This window comes from Heptranchias perlo, chromosome 12 (genome assembly GCF_035084215.1).
Source record: "Heptranchias perlo isolate sHepPer1 chromosome 12, sHepPer1.hap1, whole genome shotgun sequence".
Classification (NCBI taxonomy): Eukaryota; Metazoa; Chordata; class Chondrichthyes; order Hexanchiformes; family Hexanchidae; genus Heptranchias; species Heptranchias perlo.
The window spans coordinates 15,809,413-15,837,359 of NC_090336.1; the positions used below are offsets into that span (position 1 = coordinate 15,809,413).

General features: G+C 45.1%; 1 protein-coding gene across 2 annotated transcripts in view; it reads left to right on the plus strand.

Moving 5' to 3' along the window:
• The window catches only part of b4galnt4a (beta-1,4-N-acetyl-galactosaminyl transferase 4a), a 659,811-nt gene that overhangs the window by 491,538 nt on the left and 140,326 nt on the right, over positions 1 to 27,947 (plus strand). For both annotated transcript variants that reach the window (XM_067993694.1, XM_067993695.1), the window contains exon 9: positions 9,583 to 9,649. In XM_067993694.1, coding sequence (XP_067849795.1) covers positions 9,583 to 9,649 — 67 coding nt within the window. The remainder of the gene's footprint in view (positions 1 to 9,582; positions 9,650 to 27,947) is intronic.

Genomic DNA, 27,947 nt, shown 5'->3' on the forward strand with positions numbered 1-27,947 from the left:
TTCTGAATATTTCTCCATGAGGAATCTTGGTATGATCTATATGAAAGTTAAAGTTTGCTCTCAAAGAAGTTAAATTCACAGGATGACCACTGGATATGGACCGAGCCTCCTTCCATTCAGAGTATAATTACTGCTGTCTTTTTTTACCAAAATGTATCACTTCACACTTACTGACATTAAATTCCATCTGTCACTTTTTAGCCCATTCCCCCATCTTATCAATATCCCTTTGCAGCTTCCTTTGGTTTTCTAAAGAATTAGCTGTAACTCCAATTTTGGTATCATCCGCAAATTTCAACACCATTCCCTCCAGGCCTATCTTCAAATCATTGATATACACTTAAAACAGAAGTGTCCCTAGAACTGAACCCTGTGGGATACCTCTATCCACTTCGAACCACTCTTAAAAAAAAAACTGCCCTTATCTCATGCACCCTTGTTACTCTCCTTTTTAATCCATTTTTAATGCAATTTGCTATTACCCCCTAATTACATACCCTATAAATTTCTCTATTAATCTCCCATGTAGTACCTTGTCAAAGGCTTTCCTAAAGTCCATTCAGTGCATTTCTCCCATCTACCATGTCTGTTTCCACCTCAAAGAATTCTATGAGGTTTGTCAAGCACGATTGTCCCTTTTGAAATCCCTGCTGGCAACTTCCAACTATTTTCCCTTTATCTAGATTTGTGGTAATTTCATTCTTAATTAAAAACTCTAAAATTTTCCTGAGCATAGATGTTAAACTAACCGGCCTTTAATTACCCAGATTAGCTCTGTCTCCCACTTTGAAAATGGGCCCTACACTGGCCACTCTCCAGTACTCTGGAACACATCCACACTCAATCCAGCCCTGAATTATAATTTCCATGGCTGTTGTCCCATATCTCTGTCAGAATGTATCCCATCAGACACTGGCACTTTGGGCTCAATTTTAAAAGTAAAAAACAGGTGGGTTGGGACATTGAAAATTGCCACCATTTCAGACCCGCCCCCAACCCGCTTCCAACCCACCCATTTCCGGTTTTCACCGGGCCGGGACGAGGGACGGGCGGCCAACCCGCTCCCAGGAGGTGGGTCAAGCCTTAAAATCTTTCAAGGAGACTTCAGGCCTCCATTTTTAACTAATTCCCGGGCCTTCTGTTTTGCACCTCATGAAAGGAGGCAAGAAGGCCTGAGACTGCAGGTAATTGCCTACAAAGGCACAGCTTGTAGGCCTGGAGGAACAGGAGTGCTTCCCCCAGGCTCAACAAGCCCACCTGCACCATTCCCCCCCACCCCGCCCCGATCGCAGATCCCCCTATTGCGGACCCCCGACCCTGATCTTCCGACTCCGACCCTCTGACCCGATCCTCCAACCCCAACCCCGATCCTCCGACCCCGATCCCCCGACCGCCGACCCCGATCCCCCAACCCTCCCCCTCAACGATCGCAGACTGCCAATCTCACCCCCCCCCCCGTGACTGACCCCTGATCCCATCCCCCATGACTCGCGACCCCCTTGCCCACCTATGCCCACCCGTCCTCACCTATGCCCACCTGTGCCCCTTGCCCACCTGTGCCCCTTGCCCACCTATGCCTATGACCCATGTGCCCCCCCCCACCCGATGCAAACAAAGACTTACCTGCAGACGTCCTCTCCCTGGCTGGTCTCCCGTCCGACTGAGACCAGCCTGTCAATCCGGCCAGTCAGTCAAGCAGGAAACTGACAAAAAAAAATGTCCTTACGTCAAAATTGTAAGGATGTCCAGGAAACCCCGTACTAATGGGTTTCCCAACCTCAAATCGACCCCCCCCCCCCCTTCTTGGCTCAGTTTCAAAATTGAACCCTTTGTCTTCCTATAGCCTACGAAGTAATCTTAAAAAAATATATTTTTATTCATCATAATATCACTCATTTCACTCTCAACCACTTCAGGATTCACCTCCTCTCTGATATCTTTCTTTCTGTACAACAACAACTTGCATTTATATAGCGCCTTTAATGTAGTAAAACGTCCAAAGGCACTTCACAGGAACGTAATAAGACAAAAATGAGCCAAAGAAGGAGACATTAGGAGAGGTGGATAAAAGCCTGGTCAAAGATCTAATGAGGGTCTTAAAAAATGATCGGTGGAGAGACGGAGAGGTTTAGGAAAGAAACTCCAGCGCTTAGGGCCGAGACGGCTGAAGGCACGGCCGCCAGTGGTGGGGCTAGGGATTGGGGGATGTCCAAGAGTCCAGAGTTGGAGGAATGCAGAGTTCCTGGAGGGTCATAGGGCTTGAGCAGGTTACAGAGATAGGGAGGGCAGAGGCCATAGGCCATGGATCTGAGCACAAGGATGAGAATTTTAAATTTGAAGTGTTGGGGGTCCGGGATTTAAATATGATAATAAAGTTATTAAATAGAGCTGACCAGGTCAATGGGAAGCTTTGGTCAGAAAAATCATATGTTCGTCGCTAAAAGGGACACTGTGGTGCATTTTATTATTTTCATTGCTACAAGGAGTGATACTTGAATTAAGTCGAAGTACAGTGAGATTTACCATAATTGTTGCTCCACTCATTCACTTAACGATTGCAAAATAAACTAGTTTGCTGATTTACATTTGGCCTCATCTCACTAAAGTGCTAGTCAGACGACCTTCCAGAAGATTGGAGAGGTGCACATGTGACATATCATTCATTGTTACACTATCATAAGACTAGATATTGGTATAGGAAATGTAAGCTCCTGATCGTGGGATCTGCTTACTGGAGAGAGTACTGATGCTGAACCTGAAAGAATATCGAGAGCAGACCTGAAACTTGTAACACTGACACTGGGTGTAGAGATTGCAATAAATATTCCATTCCAGAGCACTGACATCTCTCAGTTTGACCAGCACAAAATTCACTTCAAAAAGTTATTTCAGCAACTGAAAGCACGAAGAAATACACACATTTTTAAGATGTAAGCGTACTCTTAGAAAAGACCCTCTTGCTATTTGTCTCTTAGGAGACAGAAGCAATGTGATCAGCACAACCTCACTCAACAAGTAAGTGGTACCTATAGGTGAATATTTCCAATATGATTTCCATGTGCAATGGTAAAGATTAAAAAGTAGAAAGACTTGTATTTATATAGCACCTTTCACAACCTCAGGACATCCCAAAGTGCTTCACAGCCAATGAAGTACTTTTGAAATGTAATCACTGTTGTAATGTAGGAAACGCAGCCGCCAATTTGTGCACAGCAAGGTCCCACAAACAGTAATAATACAATGACCAGATAATCTGTTTTAGATGTGATGTTGGTTGAGGGATAAATATTGGCCAGGACACCAGCGAGAACTCCTCTGCTCTTCTTCGAAGTAGCGCCATGGGATCTTTTACATCCACCTGAGTTGACAGAGGAGGCCTCGGTTTAACTCGGGTTTAGTTCCTAATTCACTGTTTAATTAGGTATGTGTTCATGTGGCAACTATTGTACCCAGCGAAAAATCAAGGCTGGTGTAATATTTCACATTGGCCGGTGTACCTCAGGTTTTCTTTGGCCTTGTGTGTCATGCTTTAAAACTACTGGTCAGAGGCAGGGTGGGAGCAGACATTTTGTATCGACGGCCCTCTTCAGTGATATTGTGAAGTTCTGCTTCCTTTTACAAGCCTCAGTCAGGATTTATTATACAATAATCCAGGTGACTACACTGTGCCTTTAATAACTTTAGCAAAAATGCAAATTCCAAAATAGTGGATGGCTCATTATCACTCGAGGTTCACAATTCCCTCCAAAATGTATGCTTAGAGCTTGCAACTCTTTGATATAAAATGCTCCAAAGTGTATTATTTAAAGAAGCGCAGTCTTTGAAAAAATTGCTCAGAAAGTGTTGAAATATAATTATGGCAAAAATGGTACGGAACCAGCACTTCTTTCCCTCTACGATGAAGGCCTTTAAATTGTAGCCGTTATTCTTTTAGTTCCATTGGGTCATTCTGCCCCGTCCCTCCCCATAAAATGTGGTTTCTTCCCACTGTGGTGATGACAAATTCAAATACAGTTTGTAAATTCTCCTGTCAGAACTCAAGCCAAAGTGCATGTTTTAAAAGGCGTTTGTTTTGCAGCACTACAAAGTGTTTACTGTTGAATTCCTGACGCCACTAGAGACTGTATAACTCACTTAGAGATCTGCTTCAGATAAGCTGTTGTACACTGGCAAAGTTGTCACATGTAAATCATACAGAAGGAAGAATGCAAGGAGTTGAAATCTAATGAAACCTGGTACAAAACACATCTGATTGAAATCCCCCTTGACAGGAAGTCTGGCACTGTAATGTTTGCAAAACTGCTTTCTCTTCACAAAGGAAGCCTTTCTAAGGTTTAGAATCTCTTAACTGCTGTTTGGAACGTACATATGGGCTTTCAAAGGGAGACTTCATTTAAACGGGAGTCTCTTCTGCGGTGCTGGATGAGTGGCGCTATGTTTGTGTTGCTGTTGGACTTGGTTGCTGTTTCTCTTTGAATGTGTTTATGGCTATAAAGAGTACATTCTGGAGGCTGACTGAAGACCAGACAAACAACATGTGCAAAGTTCACGAGGTGGTGCTTTGCAGTGCTAACTTATGGTGCCCCCATCATTGTGGGTAAATGCTTAGCAGAAGGCAGACAGTTCCCCATGGAAGAGGGGGAGGGTCGGGTGGGCAGCACTGGGACATGAGGTGAACTGGAGAAAGAGCTGTCACCAGGCTCCTGCCATCTACCTCCCTGGCAGCTGGTTTCTAGCAACACTGGTGGAGGCTGGGGAACAGAACATGCCTCATGATTGGGGAGTCCAAACGCAGATTGGGTGATCACTTTGCTGAACACCTCCGCTCTGTCCGCAAGAGTGACCCTGACCTGCCGGTCGCTTGACATTTTAATTCCCCTTCCCACTCCTACTCTGACCTCTCTGTCCTCGGCCTCTTACACTGTTCCAATGAGGCTCAATGTAAGCTCGAGGAACAGCACCTCATCTTTCGATTAGGCACTTTACAACCTTCCAGACTCAACACTGATTTCAATAACTTCAGATCATAACCACTGTTCCCATTTTTTTCAGTCAGCTAGTGCTGGTCATGGTTCTGCTGCTGCCATTTACAGCTACTCCTGACCAATCTTTTGTTTCTTAACCTGTCCCGTTACCACCTTCCTTGCCTTGCACCATCATCCCTTTTGTCATTTAATCTCTCGTGCGCTCTACCCTATCACAGACCTTCCCTTTTGTTCTTTCCTCTCCTCCCCCCTTTCCCTGGCTCTGTATTTGCTTAAAAACTTTAACTCTTTTAACATCTTGCAGTTCTGATGAAAGGTGTTTGACCTGAAACGTTAATTCTGTTCCTTTCTCCACAGATGCTGCCTGACTGGCTGAGCTTCTTCAGCATGTTCTGCTTTTATTTCATCCTCTCTGTTTTCTATGTACTTAGTATATGCCATTTTTTAAGTTTCAATTTTGCCTTTAATTCTTTATTCATCCACTGTAGCAGGAAGCAAAGGGTAATGGTCGATGGGTGTTTTTGTGACTGGAAAGCTGTTTGCAGGGGGGTTCCACTGGGCTCAGTGCTAGGTCCCTTGCTGTTTGTGGTCTATATCAATGATTTGGACTTAAATGTAGGGGGCATGATTAAGAAATTTGCAGATGATACAAAAAATTGGCTGTGTGCTTGATAGTGTTAGCGTGAAATTTGGACTGTTGAATTAAAGGCAACGATGAAGTGACTAATGGGTACATGGCAGTGGTATTTACCCTAAAACCACACTGAAATGCGCTTTGTGTAGATTAGACTAACCCTAATTAAAAGCTTAAATATAACGCTTGACTACTAATAAAATGGACACTATTAAACAAAATGGACACTATTAAATAAAATGGATTCTGTGACTGTGGGAAAGACAGTTAAAAGTGTTGAGTTTGTACATTCCAGAACTGGCTTACAGTCTGGGAATACAAAGGACATTTCACAACGAACTGATAAAACTATAGAACCAGACTGCGTGAAACAAAGGCATACTGTCTTAAGGTGATAACAGTTGTTTTAATTTGATTGGTTAATATGTAAACAGTCCGTTGTTGCCATGCGGGCTTAATTGGTTAATGTGTGTAATCAAGATTAATGATGTAAAAGCTACTGAAAATCTGTATTTCAAAGGTATAAAAAAGCATGACAACCATTTTTAAGTTGAGAAGTTAGCTGCGTGCATTGCGGAATGTCCAGTCTTCTCCCAAAGCTTTGTCCAATAAACTGCATGTTGAATCTTTAAGTCTGACTCCAAGTGGTGATTTTTCCCACAACAATAGTGAGAAGGAAAGCTGTAGACTGCAGGAAGATATCAATGGACTGGTCAGGTGGGCAGAAAAGTGGCAAATGAAATTCAATCCGAAGAAGTGTAAGATAATGCATTAGGGAGGGCAAACAAGGCAAGGGAGTACACAATAAATGGGAGGATACTGAGAGGTGTAGAGGAACAAAGGAATCTTGGAGTGCATGTCCACAGATCCCTGAAGGTAGCAGGACAGGTAGATAAGGTGGTTAAGAAGGCATATGGAATACTTTCCATTATTAGCCAAGGCATTGAATTTAAGAGCAGGGAGGTTATGCTGGAACTGTATAAAACATTGGCTAGGGCAAAGGCACAGCTTGAGTACTGTGTACAGTTCTGGTCACCACATTACAGGAAAGATGTAATTGTACTAGAGAGGGTACAGAGGAGATTTACGAGGATGTTGCCAGGACTGGAGAATTTTAGCTATGAGGAAAGATTGGATAGGCTGGGGTTGTTTTCTTTGGAACAGAGGAGACTGAGGGGTGATTTAATTGAGGTGTACAAAATTATGAGGTGCCTGGATGAAGTTAATAGGAAGGACCCATTTCCCTTAGCAGAGAGGTCAATAACCAGGGGACATAGATTTAAAGTGATTGGTAGAAGGATTAGAGGGGAGTTGAGAAAAAAAAAATCACCCAGAGGGTGGTGGGGGTCTGGAACTCACTGCCTGTAGAGGCAGAAACCTTCATTACATTTGAAAAGTATCTGGATATGCACCTGAAGAGCCGTAACCTACAAGGCTACGGACCAAGTGGGATTAGGCTGGGTGGCTCATTTTCGGCCGGCGCGGACATGATGGGCCGAATGGCCACCTTCTAAATTTTCCATGATTTTATGATTCTATATTGGCTCGTTTGATCTTGCTTTTTAGTGGGATCTGTTTCTCCTGGACTCTATTGATCACCGCTTTAAATGTTTCCCACTGCTGATTATTTTTTTGTTTGTCAGTAATTTTTTCCAGTTTATTTTCCCTAATTCCATTCTCATCCCCTTCAAATCAGCTTTTTTCCAATTTATTACTTCGGTCTTTGTCTTACTTATGTCGTTCTCACTCTTTATCTTAAACCTTATTATGTTGTGATCGCTAGTGCCTAGATGTTCCCCTACGCTTACTTCACTTATCTGTTCTGGTTCATTTCCCATTACTAGATCCAGCAGTGCTTCCTCTCTTGTTGGGCTCTTTACATACTGGGTAAGAAAGGAGTCCTGCACACATTGTAAAAACTCCATTCCCTGTATCCCTTTACCTACATCTTCCTGCCAGTTTATTTGGGGGTAGTTAAAATCTCCCATGATTATTATTCCAGGTCCTTTACTAATTTCACATATTTGCTTACGTATTTCTTCCTCCACCTCCTTTCCACTATGAGATGGTCTGTAGTGTACCCCTATTAACGTGATGCATTCCGTCTTCTCTTTTATTTCACTCATATGGATTCCGTTTCTATCCTTCTGTTAGTGATGTCCCTTTTTTTCTACTGCCATTATGTTATCTCTGATTAGTACAGCTACTCCACCCCATCCTTCTTCCTTCCCTATCCGTCCTGATTATGTTATAACCTGCAATTGCCAGTCCTGTTCTTTATGTAGCCATGATTCAGTTATTCCTACCACATCTGGTTCCTCGCGACAGATTATTGGCTCTAGTTCCCCCATTTTATTTTACGTGCTGTGTACATTGCTGTACAGGTAGTTTAATTTGTCTTTTAATAGTTGTTCCTTTTACTTTATTTTTAACAGTCCTTTTATACTTCTGTTTTGTTCCTTGACCGTTTATGTTATCTTTATTCCTTACCCTGGTCTGACCTTAACACTCACCTCCTGTTTCTATTATCTTTAGGCTTTTGTTATCACTACCGAATGTCTCCCTCCATCTTGCTAATTTAAATCCTTATGCACCGCCCCATTTATCCTTTCCACTAGGACTCTGGTCCCATTCCGTTTCAAGTGGAGCTTCTCCCAATGTTACAGCACCTTCCTGTTCCAGTACTGGTGCTAATGTCCCATGAAATGGAACCCCTCCTTCCCACACCAATCTTTCAGCCACGTATTCATTAACCTTTCTGATCTGCCTATCCCTAAGCCAAATAGCATGTGGTAATCCTGAGATTACCACCCATGAGGTCCTGCTTTTTAATTTAGTTCCAAGCTTCTGATATTCCCTTAGCAGGACCTCCTCCATGTTCTTCCTTATGCTATGGGTGCCGACATGGACCACGACAACTGGATCCTCCCCCTCCCTTTCCAAGTTCCTCTCCAGTTGCTCCGAGATATCCTTTACCCTTGCACCAGGTGGGCAACACACCCTCCTGGACTCTTAGTCGTGACTGCAGAGGACACTATCTATCCCCCGATTATAAAATCCCCTATGACTACAACCTTTCTATTCAGATCCTCCCCCTCCCACTTTGGACTGCCTCATGCTCCACGGTGCCATGGTTAGCATTCTGGGCATCCTCCTTTCAGCCTACATCCTTATCCTCGCAAGGATATCAAGCACCTCGTACCTGTTGAATAGGACCAATGTCTGCGGAACCTCCTCCTCTATCTCTCCTAGGTTCCCAATTATCCTGCTGACTAACGGTCGTACTCTCCCCTTCCTGCACTTGTGCTTTCCTCTGAGGTGTGACTGTACTCCGGAGAAATCCATATAGATATTCCTCCCCCTCCCTTATGTGTTTCCAACTCGCACTTCAGCTCAAAGACTCTGAGCCGGACTGTCACATGTATATATTTGGGTCATATTTTATTTGTGACTCTTTTGGTGTGTTTTCAAACAGAAAACACAAATGTTAATGATTTATGCAGCTTTGCAAGTCCAAGAAAATCAACAGAGCCGATTTGGTCACTTTGTCAGTGTGATGTGAGGCCTGTGGAAATCTGATTTTTAACCCTGCTGATATTTATAAGTTATAAGTGAGTTTTAGTAATTGGATGACATCAGTGCACTAATGTGGGGGAGGTGTTCGATCACAGGTTCGATCTCTGGTCCTGTATTGAGTTAGCTGATTTCAGCCAGCGCAGCAGTAGGGATGCTCCAATTGGTGTTGGTGTCTAACACTTCCTGAATAGGAACAAATTCCAGGTTAAAGAGTGGTGAAAATTTTTTTTTTTTAAGAAGTGTCTGAGTTCATCTGTGGACAGACTTAATTTGCGTCTCCTCCATTATCAAAAGTTGTGTTAACTTCTGGAATCCCACTTCCTGATTGAGATGCTGGAGATTATCTCTCAGCATCCACCTGCTCACTGATTATTTTTTCTCTTCCAGTGGCGGCCATTTCTCCCCGGCGTGAAGTTTGAAATTATCGATTCACTGCACATCTCTCTGTACACAGGTAAATATATCCAATTCTTTTTTCCCAATTCAGTTCCTTTTATATGGAATTCTTGGTGCTTAATACCTGGGTGAGTTTTGGTGACCACCAGCATGGGGGGAGGGGGGGGTTTCCATCGCTTAACAACAATGGCTGCACTCAAAGGCTGTCCGACCATGATCGGGACGTTTCTTGGAACATTACTGTGCATTTTCCTTCCCGTTCTATTGCAATGGAAAGAAAAAGATGAAACGTAAAGACGCAAATGCTGTAAATATCAATTAAAACTGGAAAATGCTGGAAATGCACAGCAGCTCCGACTAGATCAGAAAAAAACCAAATAGGTTAATATTTCGGGTTGGGCCCTTTATCAGAATTAACAAAGTCTTTCATTCAAAGTGTCTCAGATGCTGTACTTTTTCAGCATTTACCGTTTTCAATGCAACCACATAAAATAAATATGGAATCAATGCAACTTTCCCTGTAACACTGCCCTGTCTCTCAGGGACATTTAGGACCTCTGTTACTAGGCTCCCAACTGGAGGTAAGTTAGAATGATTATAGATATCTAAAAATATGAGCAGCTGTAAATATTTTCATCTCCCTAACAATGCATTGGAGGCCCTGCAGTGAGTACTGAACTCTTATTTTACCCATTTATTCCATTGTAAGAAACCAAATGGCTCTGCCATTCAAGATAACAGCAATCACTCTCCGGGGATTGGGGGTTGATCATATTTAACGGCCTTTTATAGACCAGCTCTTAAATATTAATACAGTGCACTTGTCTCCTCTTGCTCTATGCTGTGTATTTATTATTCTCCCCCCTCTCTGCTTGCTCTGCGCATCTGTCACTGTCACTAAATCTGCCTGCTTTGCGCTCCTAGTTGCCACTCACCTCTGCCCACACTCTGCCATTGACATCTGTTCAGTGACTCTGTCACTCCCTCCCCTCTGCAAGCACCATGCCTCTATCACCCTTTCTTCACTCAATGCTTTTTGCCTGTCACACACCTCTGCCTGTGATTTTTTTTTAAAAGGACATTCCTTTCGAGGAAAAGTGTTTGTCAAACCTGTGTGTGTGTGTGTGTGTGTGTGTGTGTCCTAAGCACTTTTTAAATGAAGTCACTGCAACTTTCAGCCATGGTAGCTGCTGTGAATTAATCAGGTAATGCTAGAATTAATGTGATGGGTCCTATTTCTGTTCTGCAGGGTTTCGAGTGATTAAGAGGCTATGTGTGCTGTCAGTACAGGGAGTGCAACTATTCACCATCTTCCACTGCATAAGTTTTAAGCTCAATTAGTTCAATTAGTATTCAACAGTTTGCAGAGTTGTTACTTAGTGCCTTCCTCCCCATTCCCCCCCACCCCATCTAAAAAAAAAGACATTAAAAACGAAGACACAACAGTAATAATTGCAGTCATAAAAAGATCAGCACACTTGGCCAATTTCCAATTTAAAATCCTCTTCCCAGATGCAGCAGTGAGGCAATAAATCAAGTCATTAGTAAAATGGGAGTTAATACTCTGAAAACAATTATTATCCCATGTATTTGCAAAAAATCAGCCTGCTAGTTTCCCTGATCACAGCTACTGGGGGATTAGGCTTTCTTTGTGTTTTTTTTTGTTTATATCTCATCCGAGCTTGAACATAGATTTTCAGAACCCTTCAAATTCGGTGGGGCTTGGAAGCACATATATTGGTTGTAATGCTCCCATTTCATGATCAGACCTTTCAGTCTATATGAAAATTAAGCGGTATGGATTTATGGGGAGGATAGCAAACTGGATTAAAAACTGGTTAGAAGGGAGAAAATGAAAAGTAGGAGTTAAGGGCAGCTTTTCAGAGTGGTTGGAAGTGGTTAGAGGTGTCCCACAGGGTGCAGTTCTGGGACCTCTTGCGTTCACTGTGCATATCAATGATTTGGATATAGGCCTAGAGGGAGTGGTGTCAAAATTTTCAGATGATACCAAAATAAGAGGGTATAGTTAATTTTTTTAAATAAAATGAAGCTATAAAGGGATATTAATAAGATGGGGGAATAGGCTAAAAAGTGGCAGATGGAATTCAGTAAGTGTGAAGTAATGCATTTTGGTAAAAAAACATAATAATTATACTCTGAATGGAAGCAGGCTCGGTGCTGTGGAAAAGCAGATGCATTTTGGCGGTACAGGCTCACAGGACTTTAAAGGCAGCACCTTAGGTTGATAAGACTGCAAAAAAGATAATAGACATCTAGGTATTATCTCAAGAGGTATTGAATATAAATGTCATGAGGTTTTGATAAGCCTATATAAAACTTTAATAAGACCTCAGAATACTGTGTCCAGTACTATAGGAAGGATATTGAGGATGCTGTCTGGTATAAGGAAATACAAATAAGACTTGAAAAATTGTTTTTGTTAATTAGAACAATGCAGATTATGGGGCAATATGATAGAAGTGCTTAAAATGATGGGACAAGGTAGATAGAAGCAGTCTTTTTCCAGGAGAGGGATCTGGAATGAAGGACCATAGATACAAATTTAATGTAAGAGATTTAGAACAGAAAACATGAGAAATTTCTTCATACAGAGTTGTGAGGCTGTGAAAATCACTTCCAGGGCTAGTGGTAAGGGAGAAACTGTCTACATTCAAGATTAGATTGAATAGATAGTGATGGAAAAGGGGATAGAGGGATATGGGAATGAGGTAAGTAAACATGATTAGGAATATTTGCTCACATGGAAGGTAAATAGACTGGTTGGGCTGAATGGCCTGTTTCTGTGTTGTGACTTCAATGGATTTCTATGCAGGTAAAGTAGTTCGACCAGGGTTAAATTTAACTTTTTTATTTCTCTCTATCTTCTCACTCTGCTTCTATCTCCTCTCTTTTATCTCCCCCTCTTTCCCCCCTCTCTCTTCCCACCATTCTCTCCCCCTCTTTCTCATTTTCTATAACTCTCCCTCTATATTTATGTCTATATATAATCTGTTTGTTAGATCAGAGGAAAGATTCCCTTTCTCTGCCAACCTCAGAAAAATGCCTCTTATTTTTTCTCCACACCAGCTAACCTGTGACCTCCCCCTTTTAGCACAAATTTTGAGCTACAATTAGGAACTTGGTTGAGTCTGCTCAAACTCATATCATATAAGATTCTTACAGACAGAAGATACTTTTATGTCATCGGTCCGGGCTGGAGTTGAACATAGGCTTCAAAGGCCAAAGGACAGTTTGCTGACCGACCGCAGTACCGGCCGTCATTTTAATCTTTGTTAATGCTGACGGTAAATGTGGAAAATTCAAGTATTTGTAGTCAGTCCATAATATGTGCATTTACGTTGTCATGGAATGGAATGCTAATTATAAGCACAATAATTAGATGCATTAAAAATTAAGGCACCAAAATTCCTGTGTTGCAGGAGGGCGCAAGTCTGGATTTGTGGCTTTGCAAGGCCAGGAATTTGTGACAGGCCCGATTTTCCTTTGGAGGAGCGCCCGGGCAGAAATTGTGTTCAGTTTCAGAGCGGGCTAAAGAAGCGCCCACCTTCTCAGTGGCAGCCACAACAAATGACGGAGTTAGGACAGGATGGCATCACCTATCCTAAATTCCGGGACTTCCACCTTCCCATCCTCCCTTGAGAATGAGCGCCACTGTTTAAAAGGCACAGTTTGCCAGGACTCGTTCCTCAAGGTGGAAGTATTTCTTTAAAGGGACACTGAGCTGCTTGTGGAGATTTTTGGCCATACCTTGGGAGTCACTGCGAGTATTGCAAAAAAAAAATTCACTCTTGTATTCAGGAAGCATTCCCTTACATTCTGCATTACCCTTAGAAAGCATTTAACGTCAAGACAATTACTGGGCTAGGACCTGAGGTCTGCAGAATCAGCTTCCCAATGGGAATCTCACTTTAAATGATCTATAGGTTGGAGAAAGAGGAACAGCAGGAGGCTGCAAGGGAAGCCATATTAGCTATCAGACTGCCTCAGTGCTATCTATCCAGCAGGATCTGTACATCCAGGTGCATTTTCTGAGACATTTCCCTGGTAATATGCTGTGTGCTTAACAGCTTTACAATTAGGAAAGGACTGATGGTAGATGTCCCAGAGGATGTCAGGGAACCTATTGAGCTGATGCTGTAGACTCCACCCATGAAGAACAGGAAGCAGATGCAGTGGCAACGGGTGACGGACACCTGAGAGACAGACTCATTCAGCACACCTTCACAGCCTATCAAAGACCAAATTCTCAATGATCTATGTAAAATCCTTGATTCTCACAGCTAGCTATCACACCCTAATCTTGAGCCATAACATCAGCACATTACCTGTCCCCCATTGCCATACAAGAACACCAAACACCAAACAGCCCTTATATCAAATATTCCACTGATTTATTACAAGTTTTTACAAAAAAACATCATGTGGTTCTCTTGTGACCATGCAAGTTTCTCTGTGCCTATTCTTACAAGTCTACCTGAGGACCTTGGGTCTGAGATGTAGAAGGTTGCTGCAAAGTATTATGAGCCTCTTGGGATGGGAGTGGCCCTTCTCTCAGGGCCCCCAAATTCTTTGATGGACAGGGGATAGATTGACCCTTTGTCACAGGCTGCTTGGCAGCCTGGTCCTGCAAAGATAAAGGCTTCTGGAGGGAGCCAATGGTGTGCTCTTCTGAGCTGCTTCCAAGAGGGGGTGCAGCCTGTAAGCCAAACACACCAGCTTCTCCATTGATACTGGGAACAGCATTCTGGTTGTCAGAGATCAGTGGATGAACAGACCTCACAAAATCAGAAACAGCCTTCAATCCCTGGGAGAGAGTCAACCAAAAATTCTCCACTCCCTCTGAAATGCTGCCCTGTATACTTTGCAATCTGGTTGACAGTGACCTTTCTTATAACCTTTCTTATCATTATTTTACCAACACTATTACGCACTGTGCTCCTCTGAACTTTCCTCTTTTGTAACTCTGAAGCTCCAAATTCCATTCTCTATACTCTTTGTCCACTCTAACTCAATCTTCCCCATGACCTGAAATCAATGGCATTCCCTACTTACACCAGCCTTCCCTTACTTCTACAAACGACAGGTTTTTAAAATTCAAAGCTTAAAGTCAGCTAATCACCATTTCTGGATTTATTTCATCTTCTTGTCTGCTCCTTTCAACCATAGTGGCAGCCTTCATTACTGGCCTTGGTCCTTCATGTAGGCTTTACAATTTTTTATAAAAAGCCCTGTTCACCTCAGGTGTTACTAAAGAAACAGTCCTTCCAACTCTGGGTCATATGGATTGCAGTGGTGTGCTGTGTTTATTTGTTTCAAAGTAAAGGACATCCGTCTGAAAAGGATTTGAGATTGCAAATAATTTTAAAGCTACTGCTGCAAAAAAAAACACTGGTATTTCTAAAGTACAGAGTGCAAGAAGTGTGAGCACCTTTCAGTCCATTCCAGGAGCAGAACTGTCACTACTTCTTAACACATCAATGCTTCAGCTAATTGCTATCTTGGAGCCCTAAGGTCCTGAATATGTAAAAGATAAATGACTCTGTAGGGTTTGAGAGAAATGTAAATTTGCAAACCCTTAGCTCTATCTCTTTACGAACCCTCTTTGAATGAATTTAACTGCCGCCGCAGGGTGCCTGTTCAGATGTGTGAAACTTAACTAAATTAATAAAGGAAACTAAATATTTTCACAGATCACCTCCCTGCCAGAAGAAAATACATATTTTGCACAGTTTAATAATGTGCAGGTGAATTTGATTTGAATGGCCAGTGGGCAGTTTCAGAATGAAAAACCAGATGCAAGCCTCACAAATGACTGATGCATGCTGATAGAGCGGAATTAAACCCAGGGGTAAAACCACTGCTCCTGTTGAATTATTCATCTGCTCTCTATTCAATTACTGTCAGACTTCCTTAGCTGGATTTTACTTCTCTGTTCCGAGCAGTTAGTTGGCCCTTCTGAGGCATTATGGGTTCTTTAACTGGTGATCATTTTTTTTAAAGTTTCCAGTGCTTCTGAGAATTTCCTATTTGTTTAAAGTTGTCCCAGTGATGCCATATTATATTGCAGGCTATCCCACTGATCCTGAACAGTGTTTTATACTGCAGACTATCCCACTGATCCTGAACAGTGTGTTATACTGCAGACTATCCCACTGATCCTGAACAGTGTTTTATACTGCAGACTATCCCACTGATCCTGAACAGTGTTTTATACTGCAGACTATCCCACTGATCCTGAGCAGTGTTTTATACTGCAGACTATCCCACTGATCCTGAACAGTGTGTTATACTGCAGACTATCCCACTGATCCTGAACAGTGTGTTATACTGCAGACTATCCCACTGATCCTGAACAGTGTGTTATACTGCAGACTGTCCCACTGATCCTGAACAGTGTGTTATACTGCAGACTATCCCACTGATCCTGAACAGTGTGTTATACTGCAGACTATCCCACTGATCCTGAACAGTGTGTTATACTACAGACTATCCCACTGATCCTGAACAGTGTGTTATACTGCAGGCTATCCCACTGATCCTGAACAGTGTGTTATACTGCAGACTATCCCACTGATCCTGAACAGTGTGTTATACTGCAGACTATCCCACTGATCCTGAACAGTGTGTTATACTGCAGGATATCCCACTGATCCTGAACAGTGTGTTATACTGCAGACTATCCCACTGATCCTGAACAGTGTGTTATACTGTAGACTATCCCACTGATCCTGAACAGTGTGTTATACTGTAGACTATCCCACTGATCCTGAACAGTGTGTTATACTGTAGACTATCCCACTGATCCTGAACAGTGTGTTATATTGCAGGCTATCCCACTGATCCTGAACAGTGTGTTATACTGTAGACTATCCCACTGATCCTGAACAGTGTTTTATACTGCAGGCTATCCCACTGATCCTGAACAGTGTGTTATACTGCAGGCTATCCCACTGATCCTGAACAGTGTGTTATACTGCAGACTATCCCACTGATCCTGAACAGTGTTTTATACTGCAGGCTATCCCACTGATCCTGAACAGTGTGTTATACTGCAGGCTATCCCACTGATCCTGAACAGTGTGTTATACTGCAGGATATCCCACTGATCCTGAACAGTGTTTTATACTGCAGGATATCCCACTGATCCCAAAGAGTGTTTTATACTGCAGACTATCCCACTGATCCTGAACCCTCTTGATTTAGAACAGCATGTTGTGGTATTGAGTGTCCCACTGATCTGGAACAGATAGTGCACTATATCACATTGATTTCAAATTATATTTTTAGGACTTTGTGGGATTCACACCTTCCCTCGAGATCCCCAGATGGACTCTTGGCTAAAAAGTCACACAGGCCATAGCCCTCATTTTCGTCCCCCTCCTCAGTCCATGCCTTCATCTGGCTGACTGGTTCCAGTGTGCCTGTATTTCTGGGTTCAGGTCATTAGCATTGCCCCAATCTGTTGCAAGCCTGCCCCCTTGCTGGGTCCTGCACTTGGAAGCAAGAGTAGAAATCCAGCTGTTGCCACAGGCCTGAAAGGCCTACAGCAGCGGTAATGGCCAGCAGCTGTGACATCTTCTGGCTGTTGTCCAAAAGCAGCAGCTCAAAGGCCACCTGTCCCGAATGCCACCCAGTCCCGAATGCCACCCAGTCCCGAATGCCACCCAGTCCCGAATGCCACCCAGTCCCAAAGGCCACCCAGTCCCGAATGCCACCCAGTCCCGAATGCCACCCAGTCCCAAAGGCCACCCAGTCCCGAATGCCACCCAGTCCCGAATGCCACCCAGTCCCGAATGCCACCAGTCCCTAAGGCCACCAGTCCCGAAGGCCACCAGTCCCGCTCAGGTACCAGGAAACAGAAGGTACTTACTGTCTGAATGGATTCACCAGATGGCACCCAGGCCCCCCTCAGATGCTCCAATTCCAGTGCGAGGCCTACCAGCTACTTTTTTCTGGTTGCTCCTCCAGATGAGCACACTGATGCTCCAAGAGGACCATGATGTGGGAGGTGTTTTTAGATCCCTCCGACCTCATTTAAATACCCTTGGAATGCTTGCACTTTCTCCAGGCACAAGCACTCTGACTCCTCCGGGACAATCCCTGAAATTCATGGGCAACACAAAGGGATAGATGGTATGGAGATATGGTGTGATCACTGTGTTCCCTGGTTGCAAATGAGCGGAAAATCTGGTTCCTTAAATTACCAGGTGCAGCTCACAATCTCTTCTGAGTTAATTGCTCTCAAGCAGGACAGCAGCTGGGGCACTACAATTGACCCGGGGCTAGGAAAGGGAAAAATCAGCAGGTGATTCCACCCGCTGACTAATTCCGGAAAGGAATTGTGAGTAAACGTTGGGAATGGATAGGATCTGGTGCAGCCCTGTTACCCTCCACAGTTGTATAGCCTGCCAACATCCTCTGTCTCAGACATGAAGCATTCCTTTTGGACAAGGTACTGAAGGGCTGCCAGCATGGCAGAGACTTACCCATCAACAGCTTCAGGAGAACAGAAGGAAGGGCAGCAGTTGTTAAGGCTCTGAGCAGGATGCTCAATTGTAATCCAGTTCCCAGTGGGTGGCTGTCCACTTCTCAAAACTTGACACACATTCACATCAAATTAATAGTCTCACTGAGAAAATCCATGAAATGGTTGATGTGGGGGGGATGGAGAAATGTACCTTGTAGCAGTCGAAGAAAGTCTTCTGAAGTTTGATGGAGCTTTACTCTGCACCAGGTCGTGCGATAGTTGACACTGGGTGGCAAAAGTGGGAAAACCATCCCATTCCCCAAGAGCGAAGTCCTTCATTTCAATGTAAACAAAATTTGTACCTACGGTATTTTAAAAAAATTAAATCAGCTTGTTAATGCAGAATATCGCAACACACAAATACTTAAAACAAATTGGTCAAAACTGTTGTTCACAGAGGTTTCAAGGACAAAAGTAATGGGTAGGAAGAGATCTATTGGGGAAGGAATTCGACTCGGGCGGCAGTGCATAACGGGCGGGTTTGAATCGGCCGCCTGCTACACGCCCGTCCGATATCCGGCTCCATTGAAGTCACTGAAATTGGGTGGGACATACATCGGGCGGGGGGTATACCGCATGGGCAGTATATCGGGCGGGGGGTATAATGGGCCGAGTGTATATCGGGCGGGGGTTATAATGGGTGGGCCGTATATTGGGCAGGGCATACATTGGGCGGGGCGTATATCGGATGGAGCGTACAACGGGCGGGGCGTATATCGGATGGAGTGTATAACAGGCGGGCCGTATATCGGACGGAGTGTATATCGGACGGAGTGTATATCGGACGGAGTGTATAACGGGCGGGCCGTATATCGGACGGAGCGTATAACGGGCGGGCCCTTTATCGGACGGAGCGCATAACTGGCGGGGCGTATATCGGACGGAGCGTATAACGGGTGGGACGTATATCGGACGGAGCGTATAACGGGCGGGCCGTATATCAGACGGAGCGCATAACGGGTGGGGCGTATATCGGACGGAGTGCATAACGGGTGGGGCGTATATCGGATGGAGCGTATAACTGGCGGGGTGTATATCAGACGGAGCGCATAACGGGTGGGGTGTATATCGGACGGAGTGCATAACGGGCGGGGTGTGTATCGGACGGAGCGCATAACGGGTGGGGCGTATATCGGATGGAGCGTATAACTGGCGGGACGTATATCGGACGGAGCGCATAACGGGCGGGGTGTGTATCGGACGGAGCGCATAACGGGTGGGGCGTATATCGGACGGAGCGCATAACGGGTGGGGCGTATATCGGACGGAGCATATAACTGGCGGGGCGTATATCGGATGGAGCGTATAACGGGCGGGCCGTATATCGGACGGAGCGTATAACGGGCGGGCCTTTTATCGGACGGAGCGTATAACGGGCGGGCCGTATATCGGACGGAGCGCATAACGGGTGGGGCGTATATCGGACGGAGCGTATAACGGGCGGGCCTTTTACCGGACGGAGCGTATAACGGGCGGGCCGTATATCGGACGGAGCGTATAACGGGTGGGGCGTATATCGGACGGAGCGCATAACGGGTGGGGCGTATATCGGACGGAGCGCATAACTGGCGGGGCGTATATCGGATGGAGCATATAACTGGCGGGGCGTATATCGGACGGAGTGTATATCGGACGGAGTGTATAACGGGCGGGCCGTATATCGGACGGAGCGTATAACGGGCGGGCCCTTTATCGGACGGAGCACATAACTGGCGGGGCGTATATCGGATGGAGCATATAACTGGCAGGGCGTATATCGGATGGAGCGTATAACTGGCGGGGCGTATATCGAACGGAGGGTATAACGGGTGGGCCGTATATCGGACGGAGTGTATATCGGACGGAGTGTATAACGGGCGGGCCGTATATCGGACGGAGCGTATAACGGGCGGGCCCTTTATCGGACGGAGCACATAACTGGCGGGGCGTATATAGGACGGAGCGTATAACGGGTGGGACGTATATCGGACGGAGCGTATAACGGGCGGGCCGTATATCAGACGGAGCGCATAACGGGTGGGGCGTATATCGGACGGAGCGTATAACGGGCGGGCCCTTTATCGGACGGAGCACATAACTGGCGGGGCGTATATAGGACGGAGCGTATAACGGGTGGGACGTATATCGGACGGAGCGTATAACGGGCGGGCCGTATATCAGACGGAGCGCATAACGGGCGGGACGTATATCGGACGGAGCGCATAACGGGTGGGGCGTATATCGGATGGAGCGTATAACTGGCGGGACGTATATCGGACGGAGCGCATAACGGGCGGGGTGTGTATCGGACGGAGCGCATAACGGATGGGGCGTATATCGGACGGAGCGCATAACGGGTGGGGCGTATATCGGACGGAGCATATAACGGGTGGGGCGTATATCGGATGGAGCGTATAACGGGCGGGCATTTTATCGGACGGAGCGTATAACGGGCGGGCCTTTTATCGGACGGAGCGTATAACGGGCGGGCCGTATATCGGACGGAGCGTATAACGGGCGGGCCGTATATCGGACGGAGCGTATAACAGGTGGGGCGTATATCGGATGGAGCGTATAACGGGCGGGCCTTTTATCGGACGGAGCGTATAACGGGCGGGCCGTATATCGGATGGAGCGTATAATGGGCGGGCCTTTTATCGGACGGAGCGTATAACGGGCGGGCCTTTTATCGGACGGAGCGTATAACGGGTGGGGCGTATATCGGACGGAGCGCATAACGGGCGGGGTGTATATCGGATGGAGCGCATAACAGGCGGGCCGAATATCGGATGGAGCGTATAACGGGTGGGGCGTATATCGGACGGAGCGCATAACGGGCGGGGTGTGTATCGGACGGAGCGTATAACGGGTGGGGCGTATATCGGACGGAGCGCATAACGGGCGGGGTGTGTATCGGACGGAGCGTATAACGGGTGGGGCGTATATCGGATGGAGGGTATAACGGGTGAGGCGTATATCGGACGGAGCGCATAACGGGTGGGGCGTATATCGGACGGAGCGCATAACGGGTGGGGCGTATATCGGATGGAGGGTATAACGGGTGGGGCGTATATCGGACGGAGCGTATAACGGGTGGGGCGTATATCGGATGGAGCGTAAAACGGGCGGGGCGTATATCGGATGGAGCGTAAAATGGGTGGGCCGTATATCCAATGGAGCGTATTGCGGGCGGTCCGTATATCGGATGGAGCGCATAACTGGCGGGGCCGTATATCGGACGGAGCGCATAACGGGCGGGCCGTATATCGGACGGAGCGTAAAACGGGCGGGGCATATATCCGATGGAGCGTATAACGGGCGGGGCATATATCGGACAGAGCGTAAAACGGGCGGGGCGTATATCGGATGGAGGGTACAACGGGCGGGGCGTATATCGGGTGGGGAGTATAACGGGCGGGCCGTATATCAGGCAGGGCATACATCGGGCGGGGCATATAACGGGTGGGGCGTATATCGGATGGAACGTAAAACGGGCGGGCCGTATATCGGGCGGGGAGTATAATGGGCGAGGCATATAATGGGCAGAGCATACATCGGGCGGGGCATATAACGGACGGGGCGTATATCGGACGGAACGTAAAACGGACGGGGCGTATATCGGACGGAGCGAATAACGGGCAGGCGGTATATCGGGCGAGGCATATAACAGGCGGGGCATATAATGGGCAGCCAATGTGACCCCAGCTACATTGTGATACTACCCAGGACGAATTTCTACCCCTTGGTGTGTCTGTGGCTGACATACGGTGTGAAGTGAGTTATTCTGCACTTTTTATTACCTAATCTATATTTGAATTAAATCTGGCAATTTTACAAGGATATCATTTCAGCTCTGCAGGGTGCTGAGTTGTCATCGTGTGTGGCAATGCGGACGGGAGATCTTCACATATCCCTACCGTGACACTGTACCCCTAAGCAGCACTTGAACAGTATTGCATCGTCATGTGGCACTAGGGATGTCATCCTATGCCTGCGTCGTATTGGGATATCATCACGCTCCCACGGAATTGAAGGACATTCTCACCTATCTGTGCTGCACATTGGTGCCGCTGCGTACCATTCCATGCTGCATTAGATGCTCTATTTTCACTCTGCAGCACAATGGCATTTTGGCCCAGACTAGATTCTTTGACGGTTACAGTTGAAGGATGATAATTCCTGACCTTTCTTTTTTTGGCAGATTGAGCGAGAGCAAGACATTCGTTTTACCCTGCAGTGGGGAGCTATGCACCTACTGGGTTTAGGACTCATCACAATGCACTGAGATCAGGACTCCGCGTGCTTTTCTCAAATGAAGCCAGGCTTTTGCTTGACTTGGACCACCTGCATCGCAGCTTTGTGTGTGTCCTGTTAGTTTTTTTGGCTCTGATTGGACAGAGATCGCAATGCTTTGCTTGTGTTGGCAAAGAATTTACAATCATCTCCTGTGAGAGTTTTAGACAAAACCTACAGGGATAGATTATCTGTCATAGATTATGTGAAACAGCAAATGAAAACACATGCAGCCAAAGCTCGGTGTAACAAACTCAATATTTTTTTGCCTCAGGGGTGGATTTTGGCTAAGTTTGTGGTGCTGTAGTGGAACTCAAACAAAAACCAGGAAAATGTTTGATATACTGGGAATTCTTTTAAGTATTTTTCCCCAATGCCCTCCCCGCCCTCCAAAGGTATTGACTATGACTGATATACAGTTCCCCTGGTACTTAACCCGAGTCATTATTCTTTGTAAGTTTTTTTTTCATATATTGTGAAAAAACAACAACAGCCCGCATTTGTATATTGCCTTTAACATAGAAAAACATCCCAAGGCGCTTCGCAGCAGAGTAAGGAAAAAAATAGATGCCAAGCTAAAGGAGATATTCGGAGGGTTGATCAAAGGTTTGGTCAAAGAGGGTGTTAAAGGAGGAGAGCGAGTTTAGGGAAGGAATTACTGCCTTGATAAATTGATAAATCCAGAGATGAGCGAAGATGAATGTGATGGAATAGGCAGGTGTGACATTAGGGGCTGATACAATCTGCCTGGCCAGGGACAGGCAAGCGTGAGCTGCACTGGTCACCAAAGTGGAGAAGGCACAATCGAAGGAGGAAGACTAGGTATTGAAGTTGGGGGTGGGGGGGTGGTGGTTAGAATGTTTTATTTTTTGTGGAGAGAGAAAGAAGTGTTTGGCACAAAAAATCAAGCTTATAAAAGGCAGATTTTACAATGGATGTGATGTGGGAGTTCCACTTAAGGCTAAGAATATTGATTGAAGTGAACTACAAGTGCATATTGGCGACTGTAGAAGACATGTAGCTGAACCTGGTCCTTCATTACCTGATGTCCACACACGTACTTGCCAGCATGCATCACTGGCGAATGATTATAAACCGGAGTCTTGCCTGACATTTCCCCCTCCCTAGCCCGGGGACACTGAGACCACTTGTTGTGCCGCAACTGAGATCCCGAGCTGAGATTGGCTGAGTCAGTCTGGGCATTCAATCTGGGATCTTGCTGGTCTGTATGACTTGGTTCCACACCGGGCAATGTATTTACTCACCAAGCCACTGGGGAAGCTTACGCTGAGAGTCTTCTAAGAATGGATTTTGTAGTAACCAGTAAGTTATATTTAATTTTTTTAATCTGCTCTGAAGTCCTTACTGAGAGAACTCACCATATACAATGTCAAGTAACGCGGTAACATAAGTTATAATGATTCATCCGCATATCCTTAAATTATGATACTTGACAATCTATCATGTCGCCCTTCCCTAATAATGTAGGCTTTAATTAATACTATAGATCTACTATTTAAACACAGCTGGTGTTATGATTAACAGTTTTTCCTTGGAGTTCTCAGGTCAGAGCTCAATAGACAAGATGTTTGTAATTAACAATCCTCTGCTTGTGTCACAGTCCATTATTGATAGTGGCTGGAAAAGCATATGCAGCCACCAGAAATATCGTAGGCAAGATATTGATCACAGAGTGAGCCTGCTACTAATCACACCAGAAACATGTTTAAGCACAATACACTTGTCACCTGGCGGTCAATACCTGAGTGCATGTTCTAATTGGACCGAGGGCCTTAAGATTCGCAAGCCTGCTCTGCACAAATTAACCCTCTGTGCCCATCAACTGACACCAAAGGTGGCTCCGCATATTACTTTTCGGGATTAGATTCTATTCTTGTGCCCCAGTAATTTATGAACTCTCACCTTTGAGAAAACCTCTGAGCAGAAATGGAGAATTGCACACGAGGCGCTTGTTTAATCAACAGCTCATTTTGGCTGTTGCCATGGCGATGAGTAGAAGTAATTAACCTTTAGATTTAAAAAAATACTGTGATTGCTCAAAATCTGAAATCAAAACAGAAACTATCTGAGATGTAGTCAATGTCCGGAATAGAAGTACAAGTCATCACTTCAGGGTGAGCCTTTCATTCGAATGGTAATTAACTGAATTGCGGAGCAGTATTTTCTGCCCAGTTAACTTTGGGCAAGTGGACCTCTGTGTTTCACCTTATGTAAACCAAAAAATGTTCTGCCTGGTTCTTTTCACCAGTGATCTGAGCTAACCGCCCATGCCAGATCATTTCCATAGCTCTTGTGTGGTGAGTATAAATTGCTGAAGGAATATTAATGAGATGACTTCTGTGAAGAAACATCATGACTGGAGTAATGTTCTTCCCCCTCCCCCAAACTCTTCACCCACCTTATTGTAACTTGTGGATTTTTTTTTTCTTTTTTTATTTACATCCACTAAAGTAAGAGATGTCAGTGTTATGGAATGGAAGGCTTTTTTTATATTGGCGACCAGGTTAGCATTAAATACCAACAGGCCAGCTACAGTATACTACGGGTGCAAAGTAAATCTTCCTCCACTCTATTCTTAGAAGAGCACTCTTACTGCACCAGTGTCAATTTTTCCACTCATGACATTACATAGAATTACATAGAATGTACAGCACAGAAACCGGCCATTCGGTCTAACAGGTCCATGTCGGTGTTATATGCTCCACATGAGCCTCCTCCCACCCCTCTTCATCTAACCCTATCAGCATAACCTCATATTCCCTTCTCCCTCTTTTGTTTATCCAGCTTCCCCATAAATCCATCTACGCTGGTCGCCTCAACTACTCCTTGTGGTAGCGAGTTCCACATTCTAACCACTCTCTGGGTAAAGAAGTTTCTTGTGAATTCCCTATTGGATTTATTAGTGACTATCTTATATTTATGGCCCCTGGTTTTGGTCTCCCCCACAAGTGGAACCTTCTTCTCTATGTCTACCTTATCAGACCCTTTCATAATCTTAAAGACCTCTATCAGGTCACCCCTCGGCCTTCTCTTTTCTAGAGAAAAGAACCCCAGCCTGTTCAGTCTTTCCTAATAGGTATAACCTCTCAGTTCTGGTATCCTTGTGAATCTTTTTTGCACCTTCTCCAATGCCTCTATATCCTTTTTATAATATGGAGACCAGAATTGTGCACATAATTCCAAGTGTGGTCTAACCAAGGTTCTATACAAGTTTAACAGAACCTCTCTGCTTTTCAATTCTATCCCTCTAGAAATGAACCCCAGTGCTTGGTTTGACTTTTTTATGACCTTATTAACCTGTGTCGCTACTTTTAGTGATTTGTGTATCACTTTCACCATCCATATTTACGGCCTGTCAATTTTGTCCCAAATGATGGGCAGTTCTGTACTATGGAATCATGTACCATAGGAACTGAGTTAATTCTAGCCCAATCTCATTTCAAGAACAATCCTGACAGGTGCTAGAGAGTAGACTTTGGACTGGACTCGAATCAGAGCCCAGTTATTAACAGAGTGCCCTAACTCACTGCGGTACTGAATCCCTATCAAAATGCATCTTTAATGGCTCATTACTGGTATCTCACCAGCCTGCATTCAGAAATTAGCGAGCTTCAAGCTAAACTAAGTCAAAACTGGTGAAGAGGACTGGTTTACACAAAACCAGTTTGGAATGCATTAATTTATTTTTGGTCAGCAATGTCTGATGCTGTCACTTACCATGCATAATAGTCTCCAAACCAAGCTATTGAGAAATCCACATAGGTAGATTTCCATTTGCCTGGACACACTCTTCCCTTTGGGACACATGCTGCTTATTTAAGTCCAGAGGCACGGGGATGACAGAACCAAGGCTTTGGGACCCTCAAGTATATGCAAGGGTACTGCTGGAGTCTAACAAGCGAAATCCATTAGGGCATTGACTTGCATGGTGATCTGAAGCTTCCAGTGACAGCTGTACCTTCCCAGATCCTACTGATGAACTAGGTTAGGTGGTCAGTTATTAGTCTTTCCTGGAGTTCTGCAGACCAACGTGGTTTGGGTATTGAATCACACACAGAAGGTTGATTAGGTTCCAGTTTTCCATTGCCAGGTGTGTCTTCTTGAAGCCACCTGAAACAAAATACACTCTGCTTACCCTCCCACCACACAAGGAAGATAGTCACTAGTTGGTCATTAGACAACTGGTGAGCACAGGTTTGAGCCCTTGCTAAGTAGACAGTATGTAACAGGAACTCATCTTGAATTGTGTGTCTGCATTGCCACTCACAGCACGGACACATGCCGTACTCTATCGAACAACGGTTCCACCAGTTGGAGGTGCAGAGCTTCAGCAGTAGCTGCTTGCCTCTCTGCAACTCAAGGGTAGGCACCAAACCCTTGATATACAGCATGTGTTTTCATACCCAGATTTCAGGGAATTCCCTCTAGCAGCTGTCACCATTTCCTCATCAATTGTACAATAGACATCAGATTTCTGTGCGGTGAAAGCACAGGACAGCTTGAGATGTGCTACCCATCTTAATGTTCTAGAGGTACAAGTCCAATACTTTGTATCAGGTTTACTCTGCACCAACTGCTTAATCCACATGAGGGGCTTAGGTGAAGAGACATGCCTGCTGGCGGGCTGACTTCGTCTATAGGTCACACGTGTAGATCAACACCTTTTCTCCCTGCAACTATTTCCCAATTTTGCCACAAATCCACCTCGCAACTCAGTCCTGGATTTTGAACATGGGCCAAAGAAGTCCTTCTGTTGAATGCCTAAGAGTTGTGACCATGAAAGAGAACTATTTAGACACAGACCTTACACATTACAATCTTCGCCTGTACTGGGACTTTGTCATCATTGAAGAAAGATGAGAAAGATCAAGTGTCCCCCACCTCATCTCAGCTTGGTCCCAAAGGACTAAATGTGCAGCCATCAGATACCCAGTTACCAACAACTGGGACGCATGCCGCTTTTTATTTTCTAGTGAGTATCTTAAAAATCCCCTCTTGGGCCGTGCAAAGCCACATTACCACACTTTGGGCTCCCATTACCAGTGCAGCCCATTGGTAAAAGTGGTGTGTAGGACGGACTAGAACCCCAGGTGAGCTCACCAATAACACAGTATCTGTGAATAGGAACACGGCAATTCTTTCAGAAATTATTGGAAAAGACACTCCAAAAGCGTCTCTTATGATAACATTAAGATGAAATATTGTTGAAGATGATCCCCTCATGGTGCCTCTCAAGCTCACCCTCAACCAGATTGTCTCATATTTGACCCAGTTGCAGCCATGTACCCACTGTGAAGGAGCCCAGCCAACCCAGCCTTCAGACAACAGCTCGTCCTAACTGGAAAGATTCTTGAAATGAAGCCCGTGCAAGCAGTGGTTTCAGGCCTACGCTGATCTGAAAGCTTTCTGTGCTTGCAAGCCAGTGATTTCATTGGCATCCTAACCCTATCCTAACCGTATATTCCAAGAGTAGGGATGTTCATTAGGGAGTGGACTATTTTAGTGAGCTGTAGTT